Source organism: Malus sylvestris, chromosome 6, assembly GCF_916048215.2.
Source record: "Malus sylvestris chromosome 6, drMalSylv7.2, whole genome shotgun sequence".
Classification (NCBI taxonomy): domain Eukaryota; kingdom Viridiplantae; phylum Streptophyta; class Magnoliopsida; order Rosales; family Rosaceae; genus Malus; species Malus sylvestris.
The window spans coordinates 26,028,223-26,055,713 of NC_062265.1; the positions used below are offsets into that span (position 1 = coordinate 26,028,223).

General features: G+C 34.6%; 3 protein-coding genes and 1 long non-coding RNA gene across 5 annotated transcripts; 3 read left to right on the forward strand and 1 right to left on the reverse strand.

Annotated features, from left to right (window-relative positions):
• The first annotated feature begins 1,367 nt into the window (after positions 1-1,367).
• Positions 1,368-3,663, forward strand: LOC126626562 (probable receptor-like protein kinase At1g33260). The gene is made up of 2 exons (XM_050295927.1): positions 1,368-2,177; positions 2,730-3,663. The coding sequence occupies exons 1-2, from the start codon at positions 1,523-1,525 to the stop codon at positions 3,434-3,436; spliced, it is 1,362 nt and encodes a 453-aa protein (XP_050151884.1). The 5' UTR covers positions 1,368-1,522; the 3' UTR covers positions 3,437-3,663.
• A 1,396-nt stretch (positions 3,664-5,059) lies between these two features.
• On the forward strand, positions 5,060-10,770 carry LOC126626563 (protein FATTY ACID EXPORT 4, chloroplastic). Of its 2 annotated transcripts, XR_007624725.1 has the most exons (5): positions 5,060-5,441; positions 5,553-5,617; positions 7,024-7,111; positions 7,216-7,410; positions 10,705-10,770. XR_007624725.1 is itself a non-coding variant. In XM_050295928.1 (4 exons), exons 1-4 carry the CDS (start codon positions 5,156-5,158, stop codon positions 7,332-7,334), a joined length of 558 nt encoding a protein of 185 aa, XP_050151885.1. In that variant the 5' UTR covers positions 5,060-5,155; the 3' UTR covers positions 7,335-7,476. The 2 variants fall into 2 exon arrangements, 1 of the variants encoding a protein (XP_050151885.1); XM_050295928.1 differs by lacking the exon at positions 10,705-10,770 and having other exon boundaries at positions 7,216-7,476.
• LOC126626564 (uncharacterized) lies at positions 7,583-11,161 on the reverse strand. Its single transcript, XR_007624726.1, has 2 exons — positions 11,122-11,161; positions 7,583-7,760 (listed from the first exon to the last, which is right to left on the reverse strand). It is a non-coding gene; the product is annotated as an uncharacterized LOC126626564 (long non-coding RNA).
• A 7,823-nt stretch (positions 11,162-18,984) lies between these two features.
• On the forward strand, positions 18,985-24,283 carry LOC126626565 (probable aquaporin NIP5-1). Its single transcript, XM_050295929.1, has 4 exons — positions 18,985-19,968; positions 21,821-22,240; positions 22,354-22,415; positions 23,540-24,283. Exons 1-4 carry the CDS (start codon positions 19,753-19,755, stop codon positions 23,736-23,738), a joined length of 897 nt encoding a protein of 298 aa, XP_050151886.1. The 5' UTR covers positions 18,985-19,752; the 3' UTR covers positions 23,739-24,283.
• Positions 24,284-27,491: the final 3,208 nt, after the last annotated feature.

Genomic DNA, 27,491 nt, shown 5'->3' on the forward strand with positions numbered 1-27,491 from the left:
AATCGTTGAAATATATTATGAGTACAAAAAGAATTTGTCAAAATATGTGTCAAAGTGTGTGTCCCTGAATAGTAAAAGATAGCTATTAGAGAAATGTTAGAAGATATTTTCAAAAGTGGAATTATCTACAAACTTTCTGTCACTTCATATATTTTTTCAATAAAATGTGAAATAGCAGAAAATTTATTAATATTCTCTAGATATTTTTGTTAGAATTAATTGACAGCTTTGAAATGTGGAAAATGAGTAGGATGTCATAAAGTCATCGCAAAACAAAACAAAACCCTGTGCAGACTGAAAAACTTAGAAATCCGTGTAAATATAAAGAACCGGCAAGTAGCAATCATATTATTTTGACTGGATCGCATTATTAAATTCTGATAAGAATTAGAAAATACAATCGAATTAAACAATAAATCTTTAACAAGAATACAATTTAAAAAAAAAATAAAAAAACAAACGCTTTCGTACACAAATTCCACTTTTTTATTTGTCAACTTACTAAATTCCACTTTTTATTTGTCAACTTACTATTTATAGTCTTTTTTTAGGAAATTGTTATTAGCACTTTAAAAATCTTATTTGACACTTCAAAACTTTCTATAATTAGAAAGAAAAATACACTTATGTGGAGTGTAGAATAAGATTTTTGAAGTGGTAATAACAGTTTCATTTTTTTATTGTTGATGAATCAATTTGTATTTATAAACTTTTCCGAATGACATTGTGCGCTTATGAGTTAAAAAAAAAAATAAGTATTCTCTTTATTTTGTGGCATGTAACGCTCGTAAACACACAAAAAATTAAATAAACTCAACAAAATTCCTATCCTAAGTCCCATAGTTGTCACAAAGTGTTGCAAATGCTTTTTGAACTGGGGTCGACGTATGATTTTATTTTTTTCATGAAATTTCATTATAAAAACTAATAGAGATAACCATTTTTTTTCAATAATATTTGCGTACGCATATAATAATTCAGTTAAACTTTATTTTACGAATAATTTAGATGATATTTTGGCAAATTTCCTATTTTTAATATTACAAATATTGTTTCAACAAAAATGAATTATGTGATATATTGATTATTGTTTAGAACTTATGAATTTTTTTTCAGTACAACAATATATTTTACACTAATATGAAAGAGAGTTCGTTATCCAAGAGATTCGAATCTAAAATATTTCATTTACAAGTAAAGAAAAATATTACCAAACTTTAATATTGAGTGGTTAGATATTATAATTCATGAACATTAATTGTTAGTAAGGAAATGGGAACAAAGACCTCTCTTTTTCTTTTCAATATTCTTTTTGGTCTTTTGCTTTTCAATTTATGAAATCTATAAATAAAAAAAAAAAGACTAAGATCTTGATTTTGATTGGGTGCGAGATCTAAATACACTCTCTTTTTCCTTTTCGTTTTCAAATCTGTATGTGGGAAAGTAGGAAGGAAGCTAGCTTGCGCATTTGTTTCTTTTATGCCTAGATCGAGATCACCCCTGTCAGATTGTGCCTCCTTCCATGGCCGAATCTAACCTCGAAGAAGAAGACCAAGTTCTTACAGAAAGCCCATACGCTTACAATTTTGTCTGCTGTTACTCCTACTTCTTCACCTCCCTCGTTTTGTTTTCCTCACTGTCTACTTTCTCCGAGGCTTCCCGCTCCATCCCAACAACCACCCTTTTTCTCTCCTCCTTTTCCTCTCTCTCCTCCACCAACCCACCGTCAACCTCCCCTTCAAAACCATCTTCCCACGCTGACACCTCCAAAACCCTCGTCACATCTCTCACAATCTCCGCCGCCGCCGTCTTCCTCATCGTTTCAGTCATGGTGGTAATGAGATGCTTCGGATTCAGATCAAAACGCAAAGACAATGGAATCGTTGTGGAGAAGGAGGACCATGTTGAAGAAAGTGGGGAGTTTAGCGTGAAGAAATTGAGTTGGGATTGGATAGAGAGATCTACTGATGGCTTCTCCAAGGTGATTGGAACTGGAGGGTTCAGCAATGTGTACTTGGCACGAAACCCGGGGCCTAATTCGGGCGATGGGTTCTGCTCGATTAAGATCCACAACGGCAGCGAGCGGCTGAGTCGGGCTTTTAAGCAAGAACTCGATATTCTCCTCCGCCTTGAGCACCACCGCATCGTCAAGCTTCTTGGCTACTCCGAAAACCAAGGTCAGTCCATAAACTAAGAACATGGTTAAGGATTGTGCTTAACGTGTTTTTTGACAGCTGAGCCAACGTTTCCGATTCTATTTGGAAAAAAAAAAAAACAAAGGTTTCCAACTCGTAAAAGCATTTTCCCCGGAAGCACTTCTCAGATACCTCTAAAAAAGCCATTCAACTGTATTTTCATCAAGCAATTGGTTTTTAATAAAATTTTAACGTGTTTATAATAAAATTAATTCGAGTAAAATTGCTTAAAAGTAAAAGCATTTTCTAAAGAAGCAATCTCAAACGAATCCTAAAATTTCGTTTTGCTTTGTGTAATTGTTATTAAAAATGTTAGTGATTACTCCTTTGAGAAAACTTGCTTGCTAAAGAAGCATCTAGTGTTTCTACCACTCAGCTACACTTCCAGCTTTTTTGTGTCAGATGTAGTTGGGTTGTAATACTGTACAGTTTTCTTGACATTAATTTGTGATATGTTCTTATTTTCTTTATGGGTTCAACTTCAATCCAATTTGTTCAAATAATAATGTTTTATATTTTTTTTTTGTGGAACAGAGGAGGGTGCTCTGGTTTTCGAGTACGTCACCAACGGAAATCTCCAAGAGAAGCTCCACGGCGGAGACGCCACCCCAGCACTGCCGTGGAAGAACCGAATGGCAATCGCCTTCCAAGTCGCACAAGCATTAGAATACCTGCACGAGAAATGCGCCCTCCAAATCGTTCACATGGACATCAAAGCCTCAAACATCTTACTCGACGAAAATCTCAACTGCAAGCTCTGCGATTTCGGGTCAGCGAAGATGGGGTTTTCCTCAACCGTCCAACCGCCGTCGTCGCTGAGAAATCAAGTCTTGACGATGATGGGCTCGCCGGGCTACACAGATCCGCACTACCTCCGAACCGGAATCGCTTCGAAGAAAAACGACGTGTACAGCTTCGGCGTTTTGATCTTGGAGCTCGTTACGGGAATGGAGGCGTTTTGCTCCGAGAAAGGGCAGTTCTTGACGACTTTGGTGGGGGGCAGGTTGAGAGACGGCGGTTGTGAGGCGGCGGAGGTGGCAGAGTTGGTGGACCCGCGGCTGGGCGCGGCGGGGTTTGACCTCGAAGAGGCCAAGACCATGCTTGGTATTTCGGCAACGTGCTTGCGTCAGTCACCGACGCTGAGGCCTTCGGCAACTCAAATATTGGAAACCATTCGGGAGAAAGTATCGTCTGTTTCGTTTCTACAGTCACTGTCACATGACAAAGAAATCGTGTATTAGTTGGCTGTTTGTTTGCTTGATTGGTTGATCCCAGCCGTTGATTTTGACGACTTGGTGAATTGATTGTATAGCAGAAATGTAAAAGAAAGTTGGTTTAATAAGGATTCTGAATCTCAGATGTAAATTTGTGCTAGGCTTTTTAGCGGAAATAGTTGCTCAGATTGTCATGGCTTATCATTTGGTCCATTAAATTTAAAATCAATAAAAGTCGTTTTTGAGAGTGTCAATTGTCAATCATTTTGGTTTTACTTTGAAAAATTTCTGCTAAATAGAAGAAATTACCAATTCAACAAAGTGGTTGATTTGACAAAATACTCTCGATTTAAGATTTCTCACAGAGAAACCAAAATGATTTGCGGTGAACAATCTTTAGACCAAAGCTGGTGTATTGTGTCCTTAAGTTTTAGCAACAAAGAGAATATTGTAAACAAAATTATGAGTAATCCTATTCAAAAGCATTTTCACCAAACTCCACAAATTATCAATAACTTGTTTATTATTTCATAACTGCAATGTAAAGAATTAAATTTGGAATATTTGAAATGAAGAAGAGTAAATGGGCTAGAGTCAAAATCATATTCTTATTGAAACTGTTTAATTAATTTTTTAGAATCGAAATAAAAATGCTTTTATTTTGTAGAACAAACTGTCACATCGGTAACACAAACTCGTATTTGTAAAACAACATTTGTAGAGTTTTTCAGAGATGCTTTTAGACACATGCATTAACATACTCCTTAATACTCCCGGAAAGGTGGACCGTCGTGGCGAGCCACCAGTTGGTCATCTTTTTTAAAGAAAAAAAATTGAAAAAATTATATAAGCAACATTCATGTGACGTCCAATATGAGCGACATGTAGCCTTCACAAGATTGCACACTATTTCATTTTCTTTAAACTTTTAAAGTTCACGTGCTTATATTCTCTTTGCCTTTGAATTTTCATCTGCCATTAAATTAACATTATTGTTGATTAAATATTTATGACATAAATTTCAATTTGTTGATTAAATATTTATACATAAATTTCAAATTTCAAATTTCAAATTTCAGTAGTCATTCTACTTATTTTTAGTTAAATTGAACGAGAATTGTCTCCTCCACATGCAATTGAAAATGAAGTCGTGGTTTGATTTTTTTATTTTTTGGTTAAATTTTTACACTATTACTTATCGTCCATTCCGACATAAACTACAATAAACATATAAATAACCATGGAAAGAATTTTTTTTATTTGAACTCATTGCGCCTCATATTCAAATCTCACATTCATTGTTAGTATACCTTAAAGTACTTGTGATAAAAAAAAATTATAAAGTTTCATTCAAAAGTTTTTTACCACACTTATCATATAAGTTTATAACAAATAATATTAATGTCAACACCGTTATATCCGTCAATAATTATGTTAATTAGACTACTAACATTTCTACATATCAGGAAAGAAAATTACATGAAACAAATTCGGCTTCTATTCCATCTAATAATGTTACATGTGAAGTTATATTATTAAATCGAAACGCTACGATGACTGTAATCTCATTCTATGGATCAGACCGTCACCCAAAATTGGGCTTCTGTCAAAGCCCAAGTAAAATTGGCGACCTCGTTTTGCGCGCCTCTGTTCCCCACTCTCCCTGTCCGCTCGGCTACCTTATCATTTTCACACACACCTGCAACTCCACAACGCAACTCGGAAACTCACTGAAATCGCCGGATCATGTCGTCGTATACGCTGCATTTGGCTTCGCCGGCGACCAGAAATTGTTTGTACGAACACCGTCGCAGAATTCCCACATTCAAATCTCCCGCGTTTTCCCACCCCCATCCCTTTCGCTGCGATTACGCTGCGGGAAATGGGCTATTGGCAGCGAGCAACACAAGCTTTAGAGCCGTGCCCAAAACGCACCATCGTCGGTTCTCGTGCACTTCTCAGCTGGCGGAGATGGCTCCGGCTACCTCTGCAGTCTACGGCTTCCTCCTCCTCAGCGGCGGCTTCTTTGCTTGTAATCCCTTCATTTCTTCCGCAAAATTACAGATAAATGCTCCAAAAATACATGCTTTTGTGTGTTTTATTTTTATTTTTAAGAAATGGTGGGTTTTTTTTTTAATCGCAGTTTCGAGAACAGGAAGCAAAGGGTCGCTTATCGGTGGTGTTTCAGGAGCAGCTCTAATGGCAACTGTAAGACTCCTTATTAAAACTAAATTGTCTTTTTTTTTGGCAGAGCAGAATAACACTAAATTATGTTTACTTTCAAGTTTCAACAAGTTGGGGAATTTGAGTTTCTTAATTATTTTTTTGGGTTAATTCAATTGTTTGATTTACAATGCTACATGTGCAATAATGTTGGCAATCACACATGATAATTTTCATGTCAACACATTTTGAGACGCTGAAAATCAACTTACTAATCCCAATTGCTGAAAAGATTTCACTATTTGTTTGATGCGTCCTTAAAGTATGATCGATTCAGCAATTGGGATTTGTATGGTATTGATGAAATGTAAATACCTTAGCTCTTAATCTGAGCATAATCGGACACTAACACTATTCCGAGCTAAACTGCCCAAGCTTCCCTTGTCATTGTTCAACAACCGATGATGGATCAGTTAGAAATCTTCAGAAAGAGATGTGGGGGCGACCTCCATCTTTCAATGCTGGATCAAGCTTTTACTCAAGCCAAATCTTTAGCACATTGTCCTTCGTAGAGTACCAAGTACAAATCTTTCGGAACCCCTGCACAAATGCATGTGATTTCCACTTATGAAGAGTGAATACCACACTACACTTTTCCAGCTGCATCATTTTAAATAGTGCTAGAAATGATTGTCGTGTATAATGTATAAAGCATTTCAAAACACTCCACATCCTGTTTCCAACCCATGATCCCTCTGCTGGTGTTTCACTTGACAACCACAGAATTCAAGATTTCGTAAAAAGCATTAGTTTCTTGAAAGAAGGGACAAGCATGTTGTTCATCATTGACAAATAATGCAGTTAGTCTACATGTTTTTTTGTTTGCATGTTCCTCAAATTAGTCCGAGATAATGCAGTTTATCACGAAACAAGCACTTTAAATTGTTAACAGTTGACAATGGAACTCCCCATGGGTTTATGTGAACACAATATTAATGTTTTATTATGTTCAAATTATTGCAAAATACACTGCAAGGTTTCTTCAATTTGTTTCATTCCCGGGACATGGAACCCTGAACTTTCTTCAGCCCTATTTGTTCATGGGGAGGAGGTGAGACTAGGCCAAAGGCCTTAATTGCAAGGTTTTATAGCTTGGAGCTTATGCTTCCTGAAGTTATCTTTATTCATGTTGAAGAATGTCTATCAAAATTCAAAATAAAAAGTGTCTTTCGCCTTGTGCCACTTTCTGTTTTTGTTCATGTAATTGAGCTTCTTGTTCCTTTCTGCCATCTTACCTTTCTAAGATACTGATAATTTTGTGGTTCTGTGGTATGTTAAAAAAATCCAGATAATGAATCTGAATAGTCCTAAGAGTGTCATCCCTGAATGAACGTAGATACACAAAAAGGTTTTGTCACCAGTTTAATGGGTGATACTTGCTATGCTTGTAGGCTTACTATCTGCTGCAAACACCAGAGACAAAAGCTATTGGTGATGCCCTTGGTTTTGGATCAGCATTTCTTTTTGCTGCGGTATTCGGTATGCATGTACCATGCTTTTGTTAAATTCTATGCACAAGTGTGTACATAGTAACTTAAATATCTGTTATGAATAACGATCGTATGCATGTACCATGGTTTCAGGTATACGATTAGCAGCTACACGGAAATTGGCTCCTGCAGGCCCTCTGTTAGCTCTTTCTCTTAGTGCACTGGCTGTGTTTATATCAGCTTATCTAAAAGATAGTGTCACCATATCTTAGTCGCCCTTAACAATAATTTAATGTTGTTCATAAGTCGAATTCCTTGTGTTAATGCGATCAAGACTCGAGTTGTAAGGTCTTCTTTACTTCAGTTCTTGTGTTCGAACTCTTTTCTCTTTTTTGACTTTGAATTTCTGACTTAGAGCTGGTATTTTTTTTTTTTTTAGTACGAGTGGTTTTTTCATCAGTTCCCACCTCCATTATACTCACTCCACCAACCTTCTTTTTCTACTAACCATGGATGGCAACCTTGTGCCGCCCTGGCCTAGTGAACCGTGACTGCCGGAATTTATTCTCTTGCTGTTCTTATTTCTTCTGACATGGAGGTGTTACAGCAAGATAGGCTGGATCAAATTTTGTTCATGGAGTTTCGTTCGATATTGCACATTTTGTTCACGAACTGTCGTTCACTTTTTGATCTCATGCCTTTGCTTCTTTTGTACTACTAGTTCCTGGCATTGCCAATGATAAAAGCATTGTGTATAATTTTTATTTTTTTTTTACTTTTTTTTTCTGTCAAGACTGTATGGTCGTTTTATATGAATTTAAACGTATTACGTGCTAAGTGCTCTTGGCCCGAAAAGAAGTGCTTCTCACGGCAGAAGTTGACTGGACAGACGACGAGAAGAGGCAAGTGGTTAGTGTCCATTCCCGGCCTCCTTAATTGACAAAGGAAGAATGAATAATTAAGTGAATAGTCTAACAGCATAAGCTCCTAAAGCCGAGGGAAACTTCGGTCCTCCCTAATTGGCAAAAAATATAAGAGTAATTAAGTGAATAATCTAATAACATGAGCTCCTAAAGTCGAGGGAAGCTTCAGGACTGTCGTTTTACGGGAGCCAGCACACTTGCAATACCAATGTCCCTTTACACAAGTGTTTTTTTTTTTTACTGAAGTTTCTATGGTGAGAGGAGGGAGAATGCTAAAACTAATGATCATGAATTTAACCTTAAATCCAATGCAAGATGAGGTAATTATAAGTAAAAAGTAATCTAATACACGTGCTATGTTTATATATATATATATATATATATATATATATATATATATATATATATTCATGGTATTTATTATTATCCTCGATGAGTTTTCATATTTGAAACCATTGCATGATAAATAACCTTGTCATCTTGAAAGAATGATTAGACTCAATAGGAGAATCAATAAAAATTTACAAACCCTAACACTCAAATAAGAGGGAGAATAGAGTAGAAACAACCCTAATTTTTATTCGTGGACCTCGTCATCTTGACGATAAAATTTTTATTGCTTATTGAATGGATTTGTAGTTTTTTTTTTTTTTTTTTTTTTTCAACTTGAAGGTATTTGAAATTTAGAATGATAAAAAATAGGGTTTTTATCACAAATAGTCTCTGACATTGATCAAACACATCATTTTGGTCTCTGACATTGAAAATCAATAGAAATGGTCCCTGACATTGATCAAACACATCACAAATGGTCCTTCCGTTAAAAACTCTTTGGGCAATTTTCAAAGCTTCGTAACTCAATCGTTTCTTAACCAAATTCGACCCATGATATATCAAAATGAAGATAGGAAAGTGTGGAACAAGATTATACCTATTTGGAAGCCCAATAGTTACCAGAGATGGCCGGAAAATAGTCTCAAATGTGACTGGTTCGCGGAAAAACTGGAAAACTCGCCGGAAATTGGGGTAAACTTTAAACATTCATAACTTCTTCAATACTCAACAAAATTGAGTGATTCAAAAATGAAAATCATAGTTATTAATGAGAAAAAGAGATTGGTACCTTTATTGACTGCTAATTCACCGTGGTTTAACCGGAAAATGGCTAGAAATTGGATAACCATTTTCAAGTTAGCCAATTCTGAGCCCTTTTTGGGCCAAACTACGGCTTGTTAGCCATCAAGAAAGATATCACTCTCTTCGTCTCGTCGAGAAGTATGATTTTCATTTTTGAATCACTCGAATTCGTTAATTATTAAAGAAGTTATCAACGTTTAAAGTTTACCCAGTTTCAGGCGAGTTTTCCAGTTTTTCTGCGGATCAGTCACATTTGAGGCTATTTTCTGGCCATCTCCGGCAATCATTGGGCTTCAAAATAGATATAATCTTGTTTGACACTTTCCTATCTTCATTTTGATATATTATGGGTCGAATTTGGTTAAGAAACGATTAAGTTACGAAGCTTTGAAAATTGCCCAGAGAGTTTTTAACGGAAGGACCATTTGTGATGTGTGTGATCAATCTCAGGGACCATTTCTATTGATTTTCAATGTCAGGGGCTAAAATAATGTGTTTGATCAATGTCAGGAACCATTTGTGATAAAAACCCTAAAAAATAAGAAATTTCGAGAATGAGAAAGGGAATAGCTTTCAAATCTCTAGGTTGCACAGTGAAAGAGAACAAATTAGAGTGTAAGGCAAGATTTTTATTTTTATGAATAAAAGTGAATAATGGGTATTTTACAGGTTTGATTTGTGGTAAACAACCATAACAAAAGATAATGATTGAATTTATTAGAATGGTTTACCAATAGGAGGGTTTTACAGCAAGAGAAACAGGTATAATATAGATATATTTTTCAGGGTGAGGATAGGCCCAGGACTACTTTGGTACCTTGGTGCCTCTGCAATTGCCTTCAAGCAATTTTGAAGTTGGTCATCAAAGTGTATAGCAGACAAACTCTAGTTGGTGTGAACCGATCCCACAACTATTGTGCCGCTGAATCAAGACTTGTAAAGGCTGATGTTTGGGTTTACAGTTCATCATAGTTGTCCTATCAAGAGAATTCCACTAACGCAAAGAAAAAGGAGAGTTATAAATACCCTAATAATGTGATTTAAGTTGTATTTTAATCTAAATTTAAAGGCTAATGAGTAAAGACCACAAGCATAATGTGACTAATCATGATTCAATGAAAAAACAAAAATGGTACGCCATCTCTCCATTTGATTTTAACTGAAAAAAATAGGAATAAATGAGACTGGTTTGTCCCATGAAATACGATACTTTTCACAAACTTCAACTCAAACCTATCCACCAACTGGAATACCCCATAATCCAGTGTCTTCTGGTATTTATGTCTATCAATACATAATATCTTAAGGAGGTCGACAGGCCCTCTGCATACACCTCTATCTCTACTTGTTCTTTGAGATTTACTTTTATTTCTCTAAATGATTTCAGGTATACGATTAGCAGCTACTTGGAAATTGGCTCCTGCAGGCCCTCTGTTATGTCTTTCTCTCAGTGCACCGGCTGTGTTTATATCAGCTTATCTAAAAGATAGTGGCACCATATCTTAGTCGTCCTTAACAATAATTTAATGTTGTTCATAAGTCGAATTCCTTGTGTTAATGAGATCAAGACTCGAGTTGTAAGGTCTTCTTTAATTCAGTTCTTGTGTTCGAACTCTTTTCTCTTTTTCGGGTTTGAATTTCTGACTTAGTGCTGGTTTTTTTTTTTTTTTAGTATGAGTGCTTTTTTCCTCAGTTCCCACCTCCATTATATTCGCTCCACCCACCTTCTTTTTCTACTTACCGCAAAGTTGTTACCACCTTACTTAACATGCTTCTCAACATTTTAGAAAAACACCGACCATGGATGGCAACCTTGTGCCGCCCTGGCCTAGTTAACCATGATTGCCGGAATTTATATCCACTCTTGCTATTCTTATTTCTTCTGATATGGAGGTGTTACAGCAAGAAAGGCTGGATCAAATTTCGTTCATGGAGTTTCGTTTGATATTGCACATTTGTTCACGAACTCTCGCTTGTTTTGTAATCTCAAATTATGTACCTTTGCTTCCTTTGTACTACTAGTTCCTGGCATTGTCAATAATACAAGTATCATGTGTTTTTTAATCTTTTTTTTTTTTTGTTTTTCACTCGAGATTGTATGGTCTTTATATATGAATTTAAATGTATTATGTATTGCCAAGTGCTTCTCCTCTTGGCCCGAAAAGAAAGTGCTTCTCACGGCACAAGTTGAACCCACATCTATATTTTAACTGCCCCTTTTCCAGCAATCATCTTCTCCCTTTAGGCCTTCTAGCTATATATATTTGTATCGACTACTTTAGTAGGACTGTCATTTTAGGGAAATCATCACACTTGCGAGACCAATGTAGGGTAATTGGCAGAACAATACATGATTCTCATGTTTGATGAGAGTTGTCAAGGGGATAGCGTGATTCGGGTCCCTTTACACAAGTTTTGTTTTCCTAGGTGAGAGGAGACAAAATGCCAAGACTGAAGATCATGAATTCAATCTTATATCCATATGTAAGATGAGGTACTTATAACTAAAAAGTAGTTTGATGCACCTATTATGTTTTTTTAATGATACCTTCAAGCAATTTTGAAGTTGGTATACATATAAAAGCGTATAGGAGACAAACTCTAGTTGTATGAACCGACCTCACAATTCATGAGTAAGTAAATCAAAACTCGTAAAAGCATAATGTGACTATGAGAGATATAAATAACCTAATAATGTGATTTTAAGTTGTATTTTAATTTAAATTAAGGGCTAATGACTACAAGCATAATGTGACTAATTATGGTTCAATGAAAAACCAAAAAGGTACCCCATCTCTCCATTCGATTTCAACTGAAAAAATGAATAAGAATAAATAAGATTCTTTTGTCCCATATGATACTTTTCACAAACTTCAACTCAAACCTATCCACCGACGAGAATACCCCATAATCAAGTGTCTTCTGGTATTTTTGCCTATCCATATAGTGATTGACTGTGCGTGCACAAAGCAGAAACTTTGGGTGAGAACTGCTGCTGTTGCTCTGTTTCATCATATATTTGATTAAGTCCACTTTCGTTGAAAAGAAAGCAGATAAAATATGGAAAAAGGCGAAAAAAAAAACAGAAAAAGAGAAGGATGGATGCATGGACCTTCCTTCCCAAAACTTTGAGAATCATTTTTGAGTATCTTCTACTCAACACGACATGAATTATTAAAACTTTACCTTCTTTTTTTGTTCATGTTTGAAGTTTCTTTTTTTTCTTTTACTTTTTTATTAATGGAATCACTATAAAAAAGTCAAACCCTCCCACTACAACTTCCTCGCATGCTATAACTTTTTTTCTAAATGTTTTGTGATGTTATGTTTATGCTTAGTACTTGGCGGGTTTGTCATGTCTCGCTTCAGCATGTTGATGCAACCTTGGTCTTTTAGTTTGTACTGATTTTAGATCTGTCGCGTTTACTATTGTGTGGCAGATTTATATTACTGGCTCTTAATTTTTGTGGTGGTTGTACAAAAATCTAACCTTATTTGCTGGTTGTGCGAATTTCTCTATATCACAAAATTGGTCACGGAAAAAAATGTACTGACATAGTACCCTCTTATTATATATGTATAATTATGCTAATCCAAGTCCAAAGTGATTTCATGGGAATGTGGGGCATATAAATGCGGCAACTGCCTTATAGCACCGTAACAAGTTCAAGTGAATGAAAATTATGAAATTCCCCTTTTTAGTATTAAATTCGGCAGCAATAGGGTCACTTCACTTTTGGTTTGAAGAAGTGGGAGTTGGATTTTGTATGTTTCTTTTCTTTATTTGGATGACACTATGAATAGTGGGAGTCGAACAAAATCTCTACCTGCAGATCCAAGTATGGTTTCTGGTTTCTGGGTTCCGATGGGGATCAGGAAAGGAAGAGTTTGATTGTGTGAGACTTTCGCATCTAAAGGTTCTCCACTATGTTTTGTCTTGTCTAAAGTCTAAGTGCTGCTTGATCATGTGATGTAACATTCATGAATATTCAAGACCTTGTTAGAAACAATATTACTTAAGAATAGACCATGGAACTGAATCTAAGAGATGGAAAAATTAGAAAGATCTCACCCCTATCCAATTCAAAGTTTATTCATGGTAATGTAACAAATATACATATTATAACCGTATTATTAACATATTTTGGGTTTAAATCTCGTTTCTCATTTATTTATCAGTGCAACCAAAAGTTGATTTTTTACCGCATAAATGAGTTTGCATGTAGATAAATGTATATTTGTTGATATATATTATCCATACATTCCTCAACCACTTGAATTTTAGGATTAGTATATATCAAAAATTGAATTAAAGTCCAATGTGTAAAACTCAACTCAAATGGGTTCAATGAGTAACCAAACAAAATTAATGGATATAAAGAATCAAAACTAGGAAATAGGATTCTCTCTAGATCCCTTCCACCCGGATCCTTGGATTCTTCAATTTTATTCGTTCAACTGAAAATCTAATCGCAAGAATGAATTCCTTGTTCGCCATCACCTTCTCATGTTCATCTTCTTCCATCTTATTTGCGGTTAAGCTTCTTCCGTCTTATTCGTGGTTAAGCTTCTCATGTTCATCCCTCTTCTCCATGATCGCTCTCTTTCTAGCTCTAGAATTGAAGGAACTGGAGGATCTATATGGAAGGGATCTAGAGAGAATCTCAGTCCCAAAATTAGGGCACAGTTATACACGTGCATGCAGACTGTGGAGCCATAGACAGTGGAGATGTATGTACTTGTTTGATGCTACCAAGTAGCTAACGCGGTAATCAAGATAATAGATTATAGTTAGGAAGGTGATTAGGAAGTGATTATAATTAGGAACTTACTCATCAAGTATTGTCTGATTGTTCTCTGGTTATGATTCCTATATATAAACAGGTTCTTAATTGAAATACAATATAAATATAAAGCCTGGTACAGGAATCTTAGGGTTTTGTGAGCAAAAAGTGCAACTGAGACATATCTCATCATGTTAATCATATAATTAAGAAATGACAATTACTTATTAATCAACATGATAACTGTTAATCATTATAGTAATCTTTTTGCCCCATATAATGCGTTATGCACTTTCATTATATAATTGTGTTCTGACCATGCTTTTGTGTAATCTGTAATAAAGAGATAAAATAATTAGGGAAGTGTTATTGTCACTCCAAAAATCTCATTCTACTCTCCTCATAAATGTATTTTTCTTTCTAATTATAGAAAGTTTGGAGTGCCAAATGAGATTTTTGGAGTGCTAATAATAATTCCCAATAATTAATGTATTATTGTTATTTCTTTGACCTTGTTATTGAATGAACATCGTACTCTTAAAAAAGTGTATGTATTGTTAATTAATTAGAAATTGGGCTTGAGCAAATAGTTATGATTAATTAAGAGTTAATTAATCTGTATGAAGTGTTAGAGAGATCATTATTAATTAGGATAATATTAGGGGAACAATACTTGGCTACTTAAAGATGGGTAGGAGCTCCTACTCAGAACTCTTAGTGTTTTAATCACAGAGCTTTGTGCTTATGATCATAACTGTTCATACTATGAATCACACTGTAAAGATCATCTTTGCAAAAAATAAATTAAAACTAAGGTTATCTAGTCAATCTATTGTAGCAAATATATAGACGGTTTGTAATGCTTTTACCAATACCGTTTATTTGTTTTTAAACAGTTTGATGACTAAACGACCTTAGTTTTATTTGATTTTTTGCATAGGCGATCTTATAGGGTGATTTATAATATGAACGGTTCTGATTATAAACACGAAGTTCTATAAATTGAAAACGATCAATTTTGAGAAATTTTGAATATGAGTTCTCACTCATCTTTGAGTAGCCAAATATTGTTTATATTAGGGAGACCAGAATTTTAAACCAATAAAAAATAAACATGTTAATCATCACTTAAGTAATAATTCAATCATCAACATCCACTTCATTTGGTTCATAAAATGTGAGTTAGAAATTTGGTCTCCTAACATTATCCAATAAATTAACATGATGCACGGTTTGGAAATTGGAATGTATATATGAGATATCAGTCACTCATCAGCACGTTTGGCGGCCAGATTTTTTAAAATTAAGAGACAGCCATATGACTTATGATATAGAGCTGTATTGGTTATATGAACTAAATTAATATTTTGACTAGTTGGCACATGATGAAAGGTTTTATAAGACTAATTTCACGATAAGAAATCATTTTCGCACATTATTTTTCTCATTTTACGTATTATTGGTTATTTTTGTGGCTCCTCAATTGTTTGGTTCGTTGACTTCCATTGTCCCACTATTTCTTAGCTAGGAACTTTATAGATATGACAAACTTTTTTATTGGATCAAACTAAGGCATCAATTGGACTTTGCTACCTATTTATGTTGGATGTTGAATGTTAGACAATAAGTAGGCTTTGAAAAATTTAAGGAGTTAAAAAATGAGCCGACAATGTATATAGTAGAAATACCGCATTTCTGCATATTTGAAGTCCTATCTAAAACATGTGCAATTCTTTCCCGATAAACAATAATTAAAATATGCAAGATTTAGGTGTTTGATCCAAACTTCCTATGATACCAAAGGATAATACTTGCATTCCTCCTTTCGCGGATGAGCTCAATTCTCCCTTATGAATAACATATCTTGATAGTACAAATTTCATTACCGGAACCATTTGATTTCTTAATCCTAATTTGAAGATCACCCTATATAAAAATTATTTTAATCGGAAATCATTTAATCATTTATTTGATACGTTTTGATGATTAAATGATCTTCAATTCAAACAATTTTTTGTGAAAATGATTTTCAAATAAAGATTAAAAAAATAAATTGTTTTGATCGTTGATAAAGATATGTTATACGCAAATAAAAAAATATAAACTTTCCTACATGAAGATTCAAGTATTCATGCCACTTTGAACTATTTTTGGTAAAATATTGTGAGCCCAACAATTACCAATATTGGTCTACATGAATACAGCCGTATGTAGGGTTGCCATGATTTGCCATTACATTCCACTTGCTATCAAATACAAATTCAGCCGAAAAACACAGCTTAAATGCGTTGACAATTTGATACCTACCCCTCTGCTCATCTTGAACCAATTAAAGAAGGAAAGCACCACGTTGGTAGGCTGCAGATTCAAACAGAGTAAGTAGAGTCATAACTCATAAACTCTCCGACTTCTTTTTTTTAAAAGGGAATTTTAACGAAAAGTTCCTGATATTGTTTACTTTAACGAAAAATCACATTTTTACACTAAAAAGTAAATCCTGATACTATTCACTTTACCCTTTATTTTGTCATTTTCTTTAAAACCCAAAGTTTTAAAAACATTTTCATTATTTTTCCCTTTTTTTAACTGATATTGAGTAATACATATAGTTTACAAAAAAAAAAAAAAAAAGATGTTGCAATAAGTTCATATAAATTAGGAATGTGATTGTATAAATTCTTAATAGATTATGTGTACGAATTCTATGAGATCTAGAAGATCTTTTCTTTTACAACTTGTATTACTTGGATCAAGTTTCTCCCTCCCTTGTTAGTATAAATAAGGACACAATACATGAAAATATCAACACATAGAACTCCTCAAACCCCTTTTCTCTTCTTCTCTCTCATCAATGTGAGATTCATTTACAACATGATTGATTACTTTATTTTCTTTTATAATGTGAGTATGAGTGCCAAACAATCCAAAATACATGTCATATTAAGCTTGAATCACGTGAATTTAGTGTTGTAAAATCACTACCGTCTTACTTAATATTTAAATTGTATCTAATAAAGTATAGATAAACAAGTGTATTTAATATCTACTAAATTATATATATATATATATATATATATATATATATATATGTGTATGTGTGCGCGCGCGCGCGCGTGTGTGTGCGTGTGTATCTAAGATACATTATGTTTAAGATTGCTAATATTTAGGTTAATCGGTTTCTAATAATACTTTAACCCAACAACTAAACTCACCTATTGGCGAGTGGTTGAATTGTTACCCAAAACAAAAAATTTAAAAGTCTACAACCCAACCAATATCGGTTGTGGTAGAAGGGTTGGTCAATACACTCACTTAAATGTCTACCCTTACATAACATGATGAGGTAAGAAGGACATATCTGTTGAATATTGAGAAAAATATTGGGCCACATACATTAATATAATTCAATAAAAGTAGAGTAATTATATGGTTTTTGTTGAATAATTACACTGGAGATTGAAAGACGGGTATATTTTTAGTAGATGATTGGGTGGCTGGTGGGATTATTATACTGGACCAAAAATGAAGGGCTTCACAGTTCACGGCTTCTCTCACATGTTGGTTATGCTCGAGTGGTGAAAGATGCCTCCTGTCCAACTGCAAAATTGCAATCCACATCAGAGTCAATGAATTCAAGCGCGCATGAAATGTGGCTCACACGTTCTATTAGCCATCTTTACTGTGATCACACGGCAGCGAATTACATATACATTCGAAAATTGGCTACAATACTTATAAATATTTAATATAATTTTAATTTGACGGTTCGATATAATTTATGTGAAGATATATAAAATATGAGATACATGCATGTAAGTATTGAAAATCTTTTCATGGGAACTATTATTAGCACTCCAAAAATTTCATTTTACACTCTTCACAAATGTATTTTTCTTTCTAATTATAGAAAGTTTGGAGTGCCAAATGAGATTTTTGAAGTGCTAATAAAAATTCTCTTTATTATTGACGTTCAAGTTTATATTTTGCTTAACATTTGAACTAAGGTCAAGCAAGTTGAAGTTCTCAACATTTGTTAACGCTTTACAAGCACATATAATATTTAATATGGGAAGTTTTTTTCGCATCCTCGCATGCCTCTTCCTTTTTTCACAGTGATGAATTTTCAAACTTAAGACGTGAACAACATTTAGTAATTATTGATAAACACATGTACGTTTATATGAAGAAACGACATTGGATTTATCATTTTAGTAATAATTTGTGTTTTTTTAGGAGAAATTGAGTGAGACTGAGGAGAAAGATGGAGGAGTTGAACAAGGATGAAGATGCACACCGGGCACAAATTGAGTGACGTGTAGCATGTGTGACTAGTAAGCTTCACACACAGAGCAATATGTTTTGATACCTGAAGAAAGTTGATATTTTACCATAAAATCAATTAACAATGTAATGAGTAGTTCAACTCCTTATAAAAATATGAAAAGTTTAGTAAACTTTTGATGCAAGAGATTTCTTATATAGCTCACACAAGAACAATATGTTGCACTGATAAACGAAAATTAAAATTTATGTCAAGTGCTAATATGCCAAGAACAAAGTATCTCTTGACTACAAGTTCTTAAGTGAAAAAATTGGGACTAATTGTTGAAAAGGAAATTATCATTATTAAGAGGAAAATAATTTCCACACATTATTTTTTTATGCACCCTCATATTTATTTATAATATTTTGAATGAATTTAAGCAAATAAGAACCAATGAATAGAAATTTACACAACGAAAATAAACAATTTCATCTCAGAAATTACTACTCACGCCAGAATTTGTCAATTTATCGAGTCTTCTAGTAGCACATCAAAAATAAACAATGTACATTAAAGACGAATATGCAGAAATAATTGTATTATCAAACCAAAAGCTAGGTCATGCACGCTATACCGCGGTGGATTAGGAAGTGGACTTCGCGAGCATTACCGGGGGCCAGCGGCAGTGACTAGATCATTGCATAATGCAAAAAAAAGTGCAAGAAAACTGTTAAATGCAGTGCCCCAATGGAAGGCATTGACTTTCTCCTTAAAATAATGCACAGAGAGAGAGAGAGAGAGAGAGAGAGAGAGAGGTTGGAGTTTGTACTGTCTCGATTTTCTGTATATATATAAACACACACATCTATGCATTTAAGCCTGACTGCCTCTGAGTTATCTAAAACATCCTTCTCTTCAATCCCTACGTCATATATCTATCTCTTCTTCAGCTCACCTCTGTTACTGTGCAATCCAATCCTCCTCCTTCTTCTTCTTTTGACCAGTTTCAGTCCTTTTCAAATCGTCTGCACTTTTCTGCTGTTTTGTTGCTCCGGTTTTGAACCTGGATCCTTACTTTTTCACCATTCTTCCTTAAACAAAACCTCAAAAAAAATCATTCCCAGCATGTAAACCAGACTTTAAATCACATCCCACAAAACCCCTTTCTCAGAAAAACCAAAAAAAAATTTGTTTGATTGCTTTTTGTTTGAAAAACTAGAGCTATCCTTGTAGTGGGTACTCTGGATTTCTTCATTTCTTCTATCCCTTAACAAAAAAAATTATAAAAAAACCTTCGAAATATGTAACTTTTATCCTTCCAAAACCCAATTCCCAACCCAAAAACCCCTAAAAAAAAAAAAAATTAGGTAAATTTTATTTTCGGTATGTACTATCCATAGCCATATTGTCGTCCCCCACTCTGGCCACTATCAAGATTCTCGTGTAGAATTTTTTTTATAAAAATCGTCAAATTATGTAACTCCGAGCTCTAATTCCCAGAACCCAATTCTCAAAAACCAAAAAAAAAAAAAAATCTTTTTTGTTTTATCCTTTTTCTTTGTCTTGATTTTGGAAGCTTGAAATGGCGGAAACTGAGCCAGTGACGCCGTCTGCGTCGGCGCCGGGGACGCCTGGGACGCCACTGCCACTGTTTTCAGGGCCGAGAGTGGATTCGCTATCGTATGAGCGTAAGTCAATGCCTCGAACCAAGTGCTTCCCTGTGAATGCTACTGCGTGGGGTCAATCTCCCACGTGCTTCAACGAGTTCCCTACTCCGACTGTCTCCCTCACCCGCAAGGTATGCAAAATGAACTATAAACGGTTATGATGTGAGAATCTTTAGGATGTATATAAAAAGGATCTGAGAAGAATCTTCATCCCTCATAACCAATCCTTTTACTATGCACTTTACCAAAAAAAAATCCTTTTACTATGCACCATTTTTTTGACATTTGTGGCTGTCATATGATTGAGAGGTTTATTCGAGTTTAGGTTCGTTTGGTGTCCGGGATAGAACAAAGAGTAACCAATTGAAATGGAACTCTACTTTCGGTTTTTCGTTTAGTACATATAATTAAAAATTAAACCCCCACTTTAATACGATAAACCATCTAATTTAGTTCCTGTCAACCTTAATTTACTCGGTTGCTAAGTTATACTTGAACGAATAATAGTATGAAAATAAAATTATTAGTGTCTCAATTTAAATATTGTCACGTCCATTGGTGTTTAAAACTTGACAAAATGAATTTCATATCGAAAGAAAATATTTTGATACTGCTTTGGTGCATTATTGTTGGTGCTTCAACGGTGACGTATTTACAGTTTCAGTCATGAAGTTGAAAATATACAAAAAGCTGGATATATTATTATTTTGTTAGAAAAAGATAATAATTTGTCTATAAATTAATAAATAAACACATGCTCGGGCGAAAAGCATTTTGTCCGTACTCTCAATTATTTAATAGAAGAAACAAATTGGTTAGGGTTTGACTCCTATTGATACACATTAGAAACGAAAGCTTTTCACCTGCTCTACATATATTTTAGCAAACCGCCCTTTTAATCGATTTATTTTTTGGCCGTTGTCCTTAAGCAACTTGGTCGGTTCTTAACAAACCTCTATAATTTATCCCAAAAAAAAAAAAAAAACCTCTATAATTTGAATAAAGTATTGGGATTAAAATAAATCCAGGACGGCTAGTCCGAAGGGATATACTTTTGAAGAAGTTAATTTATCCAACAAAAAAAAAAGAAATTAATTTCATATTCGGCATGTGGTCTACCTTCTACCAGTATTTCTTTTTAAATAATAGGAAAAGAAGAAAAAAGTAAACTGCATATGTATAACATATGTCGTTCTTAGTTGTCATCATCCTAATGTCAAACTTATTTTCTTTCCCGAAAATATGCATACGATGCTAGTAGAACCATGCCTTAAGAATTCATGTCTAGGCTTTTCAACACGATCGATAATGCTACTCAAACACTTTCAAGTGCTTTACGCTTTATTGCACGTCTATTAGCTAAGATCCATTCATTGTGCTTTGAGAACTTTTTAAGGTTTCAACATTTGAAAATGCATTTTTGATGGTGGGCATTACCAAAGAAAGTTAAAAAGTATTCCCAACAAAAACATCTCATTGGGCAAAAGCTTTGTTCGTTACACATTTAAAAAATGCTTGCACTTTAGCCGCTAGGGTTAGCTTAGTGGTGAGGATGGACCGTGTGATATGAGTAAGTTTTGAAGGTTTCAGAGTTGAATCAGCGGTTCATAACTAATCACATTTATATTGTCCACAAAAAGTCTCTGTTCAATTAGAGGTGAAATTATGCAATATAAGTTGTACTTTATCTTGTGAAGTTTCAAAAAAAAGATTCCATTATCCAACACATGAATTACGTTCAGAGTTCAAATTCCTCCAATGTAGTAAAGAAAATGTGTATGCTAAGAGAGGCACGTTAAATAAACCCTTTACACTTTAGCATACCGATTTAGAAAAAACTCGTTCAACCGATAAAATTAGAGAAATCAGTCTAAACCAATTAACAATGAGTGGAGAAGTTCGTAGCGGTTAGTTATATAACGTTACACAAAACTTTAATTTCCTGATGTGGGATAATAACTAATTTTGATCAACATTATGTAGCTTGGAGCTGAGTTCGTAGGAACCTTCATCTTGATGTTTGCAGCAAGTGCTGGACCAATCGTGAACCAAAAGTACAACGGAGCAGAGAGCTTGATCGGAAATGCAGCATGCGCAGGGCTTGGCGTGATGATCGTGATTCTCTCCACTGGCCACATCTCTGGTGCGCATCTGAACCCATCTCTCACCATTGCATTTGCCGCCCTCCGACACTTCCCGTGGGTCCAAGTCCCAGCCTACATCGCAGCTCAGGTTTCGGCCTCCATTTGCGCCTCGTTTGCTCTCAAAGGGATTTTCCATCCGTACATGTCCGGCGGAGTCACGGTGCCTACTGTGAGCACTGGCCAGGCTTTTGGACTTGAGTTCATCATCACTTTTAATCTGTTGTTCGTTGTCACTGCTGTTGCAACTGACACTCGAGCGGTATGTAAATATATCAACCTCACAAAAATTTGATTGTTCATATCTCAGATTCTTTTAACTAATTTCAAATATATTCTGTCTTTCTAATGCGCTTGGGATTTGGTGACATGCAGTTGGGAGAATTGGCTGGTTTAGCAGTTGGGGCTACTGTCATGCTAAACATTCTTATTGCAGGGTTAGTACTTCATCTCTCTCTCTCTCTCTCTCTCTCTCTCATTTTATCCTTCTTAATGCTATTTATCTACTATTGGACTGCTTTGTGATTTAGTTATAATTAGGGTTTATTTGAAAATAATTTAAGTTTTAATTTTATGTTCTCATTTAAAAAAAGAATAAAACCGAAAACTGAAGGAAAAAAAATTGCAAATGGCCTTTTATTATAGTGGTGGAAAGATGTTAAGCATTTCCCTCCTACTCCATCGTTGGCTAATCTAACAAAATCTAAAGCCTTTTTTTTTTTTGCTTTATTTATTTTTTCTATGAATTCATATATAATTGTGGGTAGGTGACTTTTTCTTATTTTTATCAAATTGTAATAATAGTCTGCAAATTTTGTTATTACTTATTTTCAATATAATGCTCAACATAATTACTTTTCTTTCGTGATAAAGTTAATGGTGTATGTTTGTTAGATCAATTTGTCTTTGTATTTGCCTCTATAGCATCAAACTATATCTTCTTCGTAAATTGAAGTGGTTTAAACTATCGTATTGTCTAAAAAATTATTTGGAGTAGTCTCATTTATGCTCGAGTATCGTTAAATTAGCACCCTATAAGAAAACAAAGTTTTCCCATCATTGACTAGCTGAAAAAGAAAAAGAAAAAGAAAACTAAAGAAACCCTTGTTGATGCTTAAATTTTTTGTCTTAATTTAATTATTATGTTTCCCAATTACAATGGGTATTTGTTCAAAACAAATAAAATGGTCGACAAATAAATATAGACTTATCACAATGTACTACAAAAAGTGACTCATCCCTACATAATAATAATGGAAATCATATAGCTAACGTATAAACATATCCCTGATACAAACAAAGTTAAGCTTGTCATTTGTTTGTTTTTGTTGGGTTGGAGGGTGGGCAAGTTGGTAGCTCCCACAGCAATCAAAACAGTTTCATGCACACTCATCATCCTCATGTTGGCATAACGCCACATAATTGAAAGGGAAAAACTCGATGGTGGTGTGTTGTTTTTGTTATCATCTTAGCATTTCCCTCCTACACCCCAAGTCTAAAGATAAAAGATTCCAAGCGGAATGTAGTACTGAAAATTAGGGTTTTGTTTTGGCGTTGGCAGGCCATCTAGCGGTGGTTCAATGAACCCGGTGCGCACTCTAGGTCCCGCTGTCGCCGCCGGAAACTACACGAAGTTGTGGATATACCTAGTGGCTCCTACCCTTGGAGCTCTCGCCGGGGCGGCCACCTACACAACTGTGAAGCTCCGGGAAGATGAGGTGGATGCACCTGTGCGCGAGGCCAGGAGCTTCCGTCGCTAGAGCTATAAAAGGGCACGAATACGTAGGACAATAATCTATTGTCATGCAGTTTTTCGTGTTATGTTATTTAGTTATTAATCTAGATTATTGATAAGATGAAAATCTTATTAATTTTCTTTATTATAAAAGGGAATAACAATATGATAACATAGCATACGAAAACGATTGCAAAACATATTACCTTAAGTATGCTTAGTCCCTTGCATGGTCTATACGATATGATATGACGTGATTAGATAGCTTAAGACAAGTTTGATAAGAATAAAGGGAAGGGCGGGAGATATATGTAAGATGTGATGGAAAGTCTTGCCCCCTGGCCCATTTGGCTTTTCACTGTAAAGAAGTGTGTGATATCATCCCTCACAAGGTCATTGTCCGATCGGATGGTCCTGCGAGAAGACTTCGGATGGGATCTGTTTGTTTAATTTGTGTTATGCAGTTCTTTTGTTTTGTTCTCTTTTCTGCGTTCGGAAAGTGACTTTATGTAAAAACTGCATGCAGTATGATGCATGGTTTGATAAATAAATAAAGTTTGTGTGATAAAATGGACTTTGATCTGCTGCATAGTTTAATTTGGTACATGCATGGCTGGATCTGCCGACCATATCAATTATACTAAATTACGTTACGTGGAGAGGAGGTTTGGCGGTATATGCACCCCAGTATGAGAGAGATGCAGGTAACGTTACCAGATTAGGAATTTTAATATTACAAGTGTATATAATCATAATTAATTTTTAGCAGAGAATTCCATAATGATTTGACTTAATATTATTCTAATTAAAGTTCAAGAGGCAAGTGCCCCTTTACCACATTGGTGAAAAAGTGTTTTGCGCTTACATGAACTGCGTAAGTTCAAATCCAATCGATGACTAATCTAACATGTAACTTATTAACGTAATCACTCAAATAAAAAATAAAAATAAAAAAAGTTCGACAAGTCTTTTGTTGTTTGTCCAAGGGTGATCGTGGCTGATCGGTTAGTGAAGGTGTTAAGGGTGATGGTGTTGGTACGGTGGAGTTGCTAGTAGAGGTGATAAATCAATTTATTAAGTTGTTCATAGGTATCCATTAAGACTTATTTAATTTAATTTTATACTATTATCATCACTACCAATCTCACATCTATTATATAATGATATCAAATTAAACGAATCTTAAGCGATACTCATTAACAGCCCAATGATTAATTTGCCACCTCTAGTTACTAGTGATAAAGTGATAGGATGGGGGTGGTAGTGGTCTTATGACATGGTGGTGTTTGTGGTCGATCATATGATTGTTTTCTATTTTATTTTTTCAAAAGATTGTTGCTATTTTTTTTTATCATCGTCTTTAAAATTTAGAAATAACAATTATTTTTTCAATAATGCTATTATTACTACGTTTTTGTACTACAATTGTATACCATATCAAATTGTATCTGATGTGGACAGCTATATCATTTAAATTAATCAAAATTTAACTTCAATTAGAAACTATTAATAAACCAATAATTAAGAAAAAATCGGTTAATTAAATTATATATTAATATGTTATCCAAAGTTTTCATTGCCCTATACAACTTAGTTCCTCAATAATGCACTACAAATCTTATCCATGGTAACCAAATCAAGAGATTTTTTTTTTCACTTTCAGATTAAGCTTTTTATCACTTTCAAATTAGGCTTTTTGATCACTTTAAGTCAAATTAGGCTTTTTTATCACTTTCAGATTAAGTAACAAACTTAATTAAAGTAAGTCTACTTGCCATAGAAAGCATTTTCCTAATACAAGGAGACAACTTTATCTAAACTTTATCCACCACATATTGATAAGTTGCACTATTAACCCTTTTATGCAATAAAGGAACTCCAAGATATGTCCCAAGCGAGATAGCTACATTTGAGCGGCATATCTTGCTGATTTTACGAGCCACTCTTCTCCTAGTATTCAAAGAAACAAAAAACTACGACTTATCAAAATTTATTAATTCACCGGAAAAAGCACAGAACTTAGCAATGCACGACTTGACAATCTTTGCCGGTGAAATAGTACCTTTAGTAAAAACAAGAAGATAATCTGCAAAAAATAGGTGGGAAATAGCAAGACCTCTTCTTAAGACTTCTGGCAGGTTTCCATTTTTATTATTAACTTCATGGGTAATCAAATGACTTAGCTTCTTCATACAAATAACAAAAAGGTAAGGAGAAAGAGGATGTCCCTGTCTTATATCACAACCTGGTTGAAACGCATCAGTAAGTTCACCATTAACAATAGCTCTGAAATTGACAGAATTTATACAACTTAAGATGAGCTAGAGTAAACTTCCATTAATACCAATTTCAAAAAAATATAAGCAACAAAACCCCACGATAATGTGTTATAAGCATTAGACAAATCAAATTTTCAAGCCAAGAAGCCATTTTTTCCTCTAGCAAGCTTAAATTTATGTAAAACTTCCTGAGCTAAAGCACCAGAAACAAAATTAAATTAATTTGGGCTAATAATTTTCTCCATTATAGGCTGCAACTTGCAAACCAGAAGTTTGGCAACTAGTTTATACATTGTATGTAGTACATAAACTGGTGGGCCTAATTTGAGTCATAAAAATTGGATTAGGAACTTTAGGTAATAAAGTGCTAAGCGTTTCATTTATACCAAGAGGAATTTTGCTATGCTAAAAAAAATATTGAACATAAGTGATAACGCCGTTAGCACTACGATCTCTAAACTTTAACAACTTGAGCATTAAGATCTCTAACTTCTTCCTCCAAAAACGGGGGTGGAAAAACAAAAACTTAGGCATTACGATCTCTAACTTCTATCAGTGAACAAATCTTTGAAATAATTAACCACCACAGCTTTCAGATCCTGTTGACCCTCCTTCCAAACACCAGAACCATCTTCAAGTCCTTCCAACCTGTTTTTCCTCCTTCTAATAAGAGTAAACATATGAAAGAATTTGGTGTTTCTATGCCGTCTTTAAGCTTAGAAACTCTGAATTTTTATTTATTTTTTTACAAAAACATGCTTCCTGATCATTTAAGATTAATAATCTTGGAACAACTTATCTTCTAAATCAATGAGAAAGCTTCACATTCAAAGCTTTTTGGATACCTTGGATTTGATAAAAAAAAATAAAGTTCTTATGAAAAAAAATTCCCAAAGATCTCCTAATTCCACTTTTGAAGAACCTCTTTAAACGCATTGAGTTTGAAAGCAATATCATGGTTATTGGTATACCAATTAGGATGCACATGTTCTTCGAAACTCTCATGTTGCAGCAACATGGCCTCAAATCCAAAAGGTTTGAGAGTAGCTCAAGAAACTTTGTTTAATAACAAACTGATTAATAAAGAATTGTGATCAGAGCTAAGCTTGGGTAAATGCTTCACGAAAGTATCAGGAAAAACAACTCTCCAAGAAGGATTACAAATAGCCTTGTCAATACGCTGCTTAATAACCTCACTGAAATACCTCTTGTGACCTAAGTGTACTTACTGCCCATAAAACCCATATCAATCATACCAACATTATCAAACCAGCTAAAAAAGTCCAGGCTCCAGGCTCCAGGCTCCAGGCTTCAGGCTCCAGCCTCCATCATATATGCAAGGAATGAAGACTCCAGCCTCCATCAAGGAAGGAAGCCAGTGGAAGTCCTACCAACAATACCGCCAACAAAGGCAGATCGTGAGAATGAGGTGGTGCGAACACTCGAGTCGGTGTGAACACCATAACTCTACACACCTTCGCAATGAACCGCAACAGAAG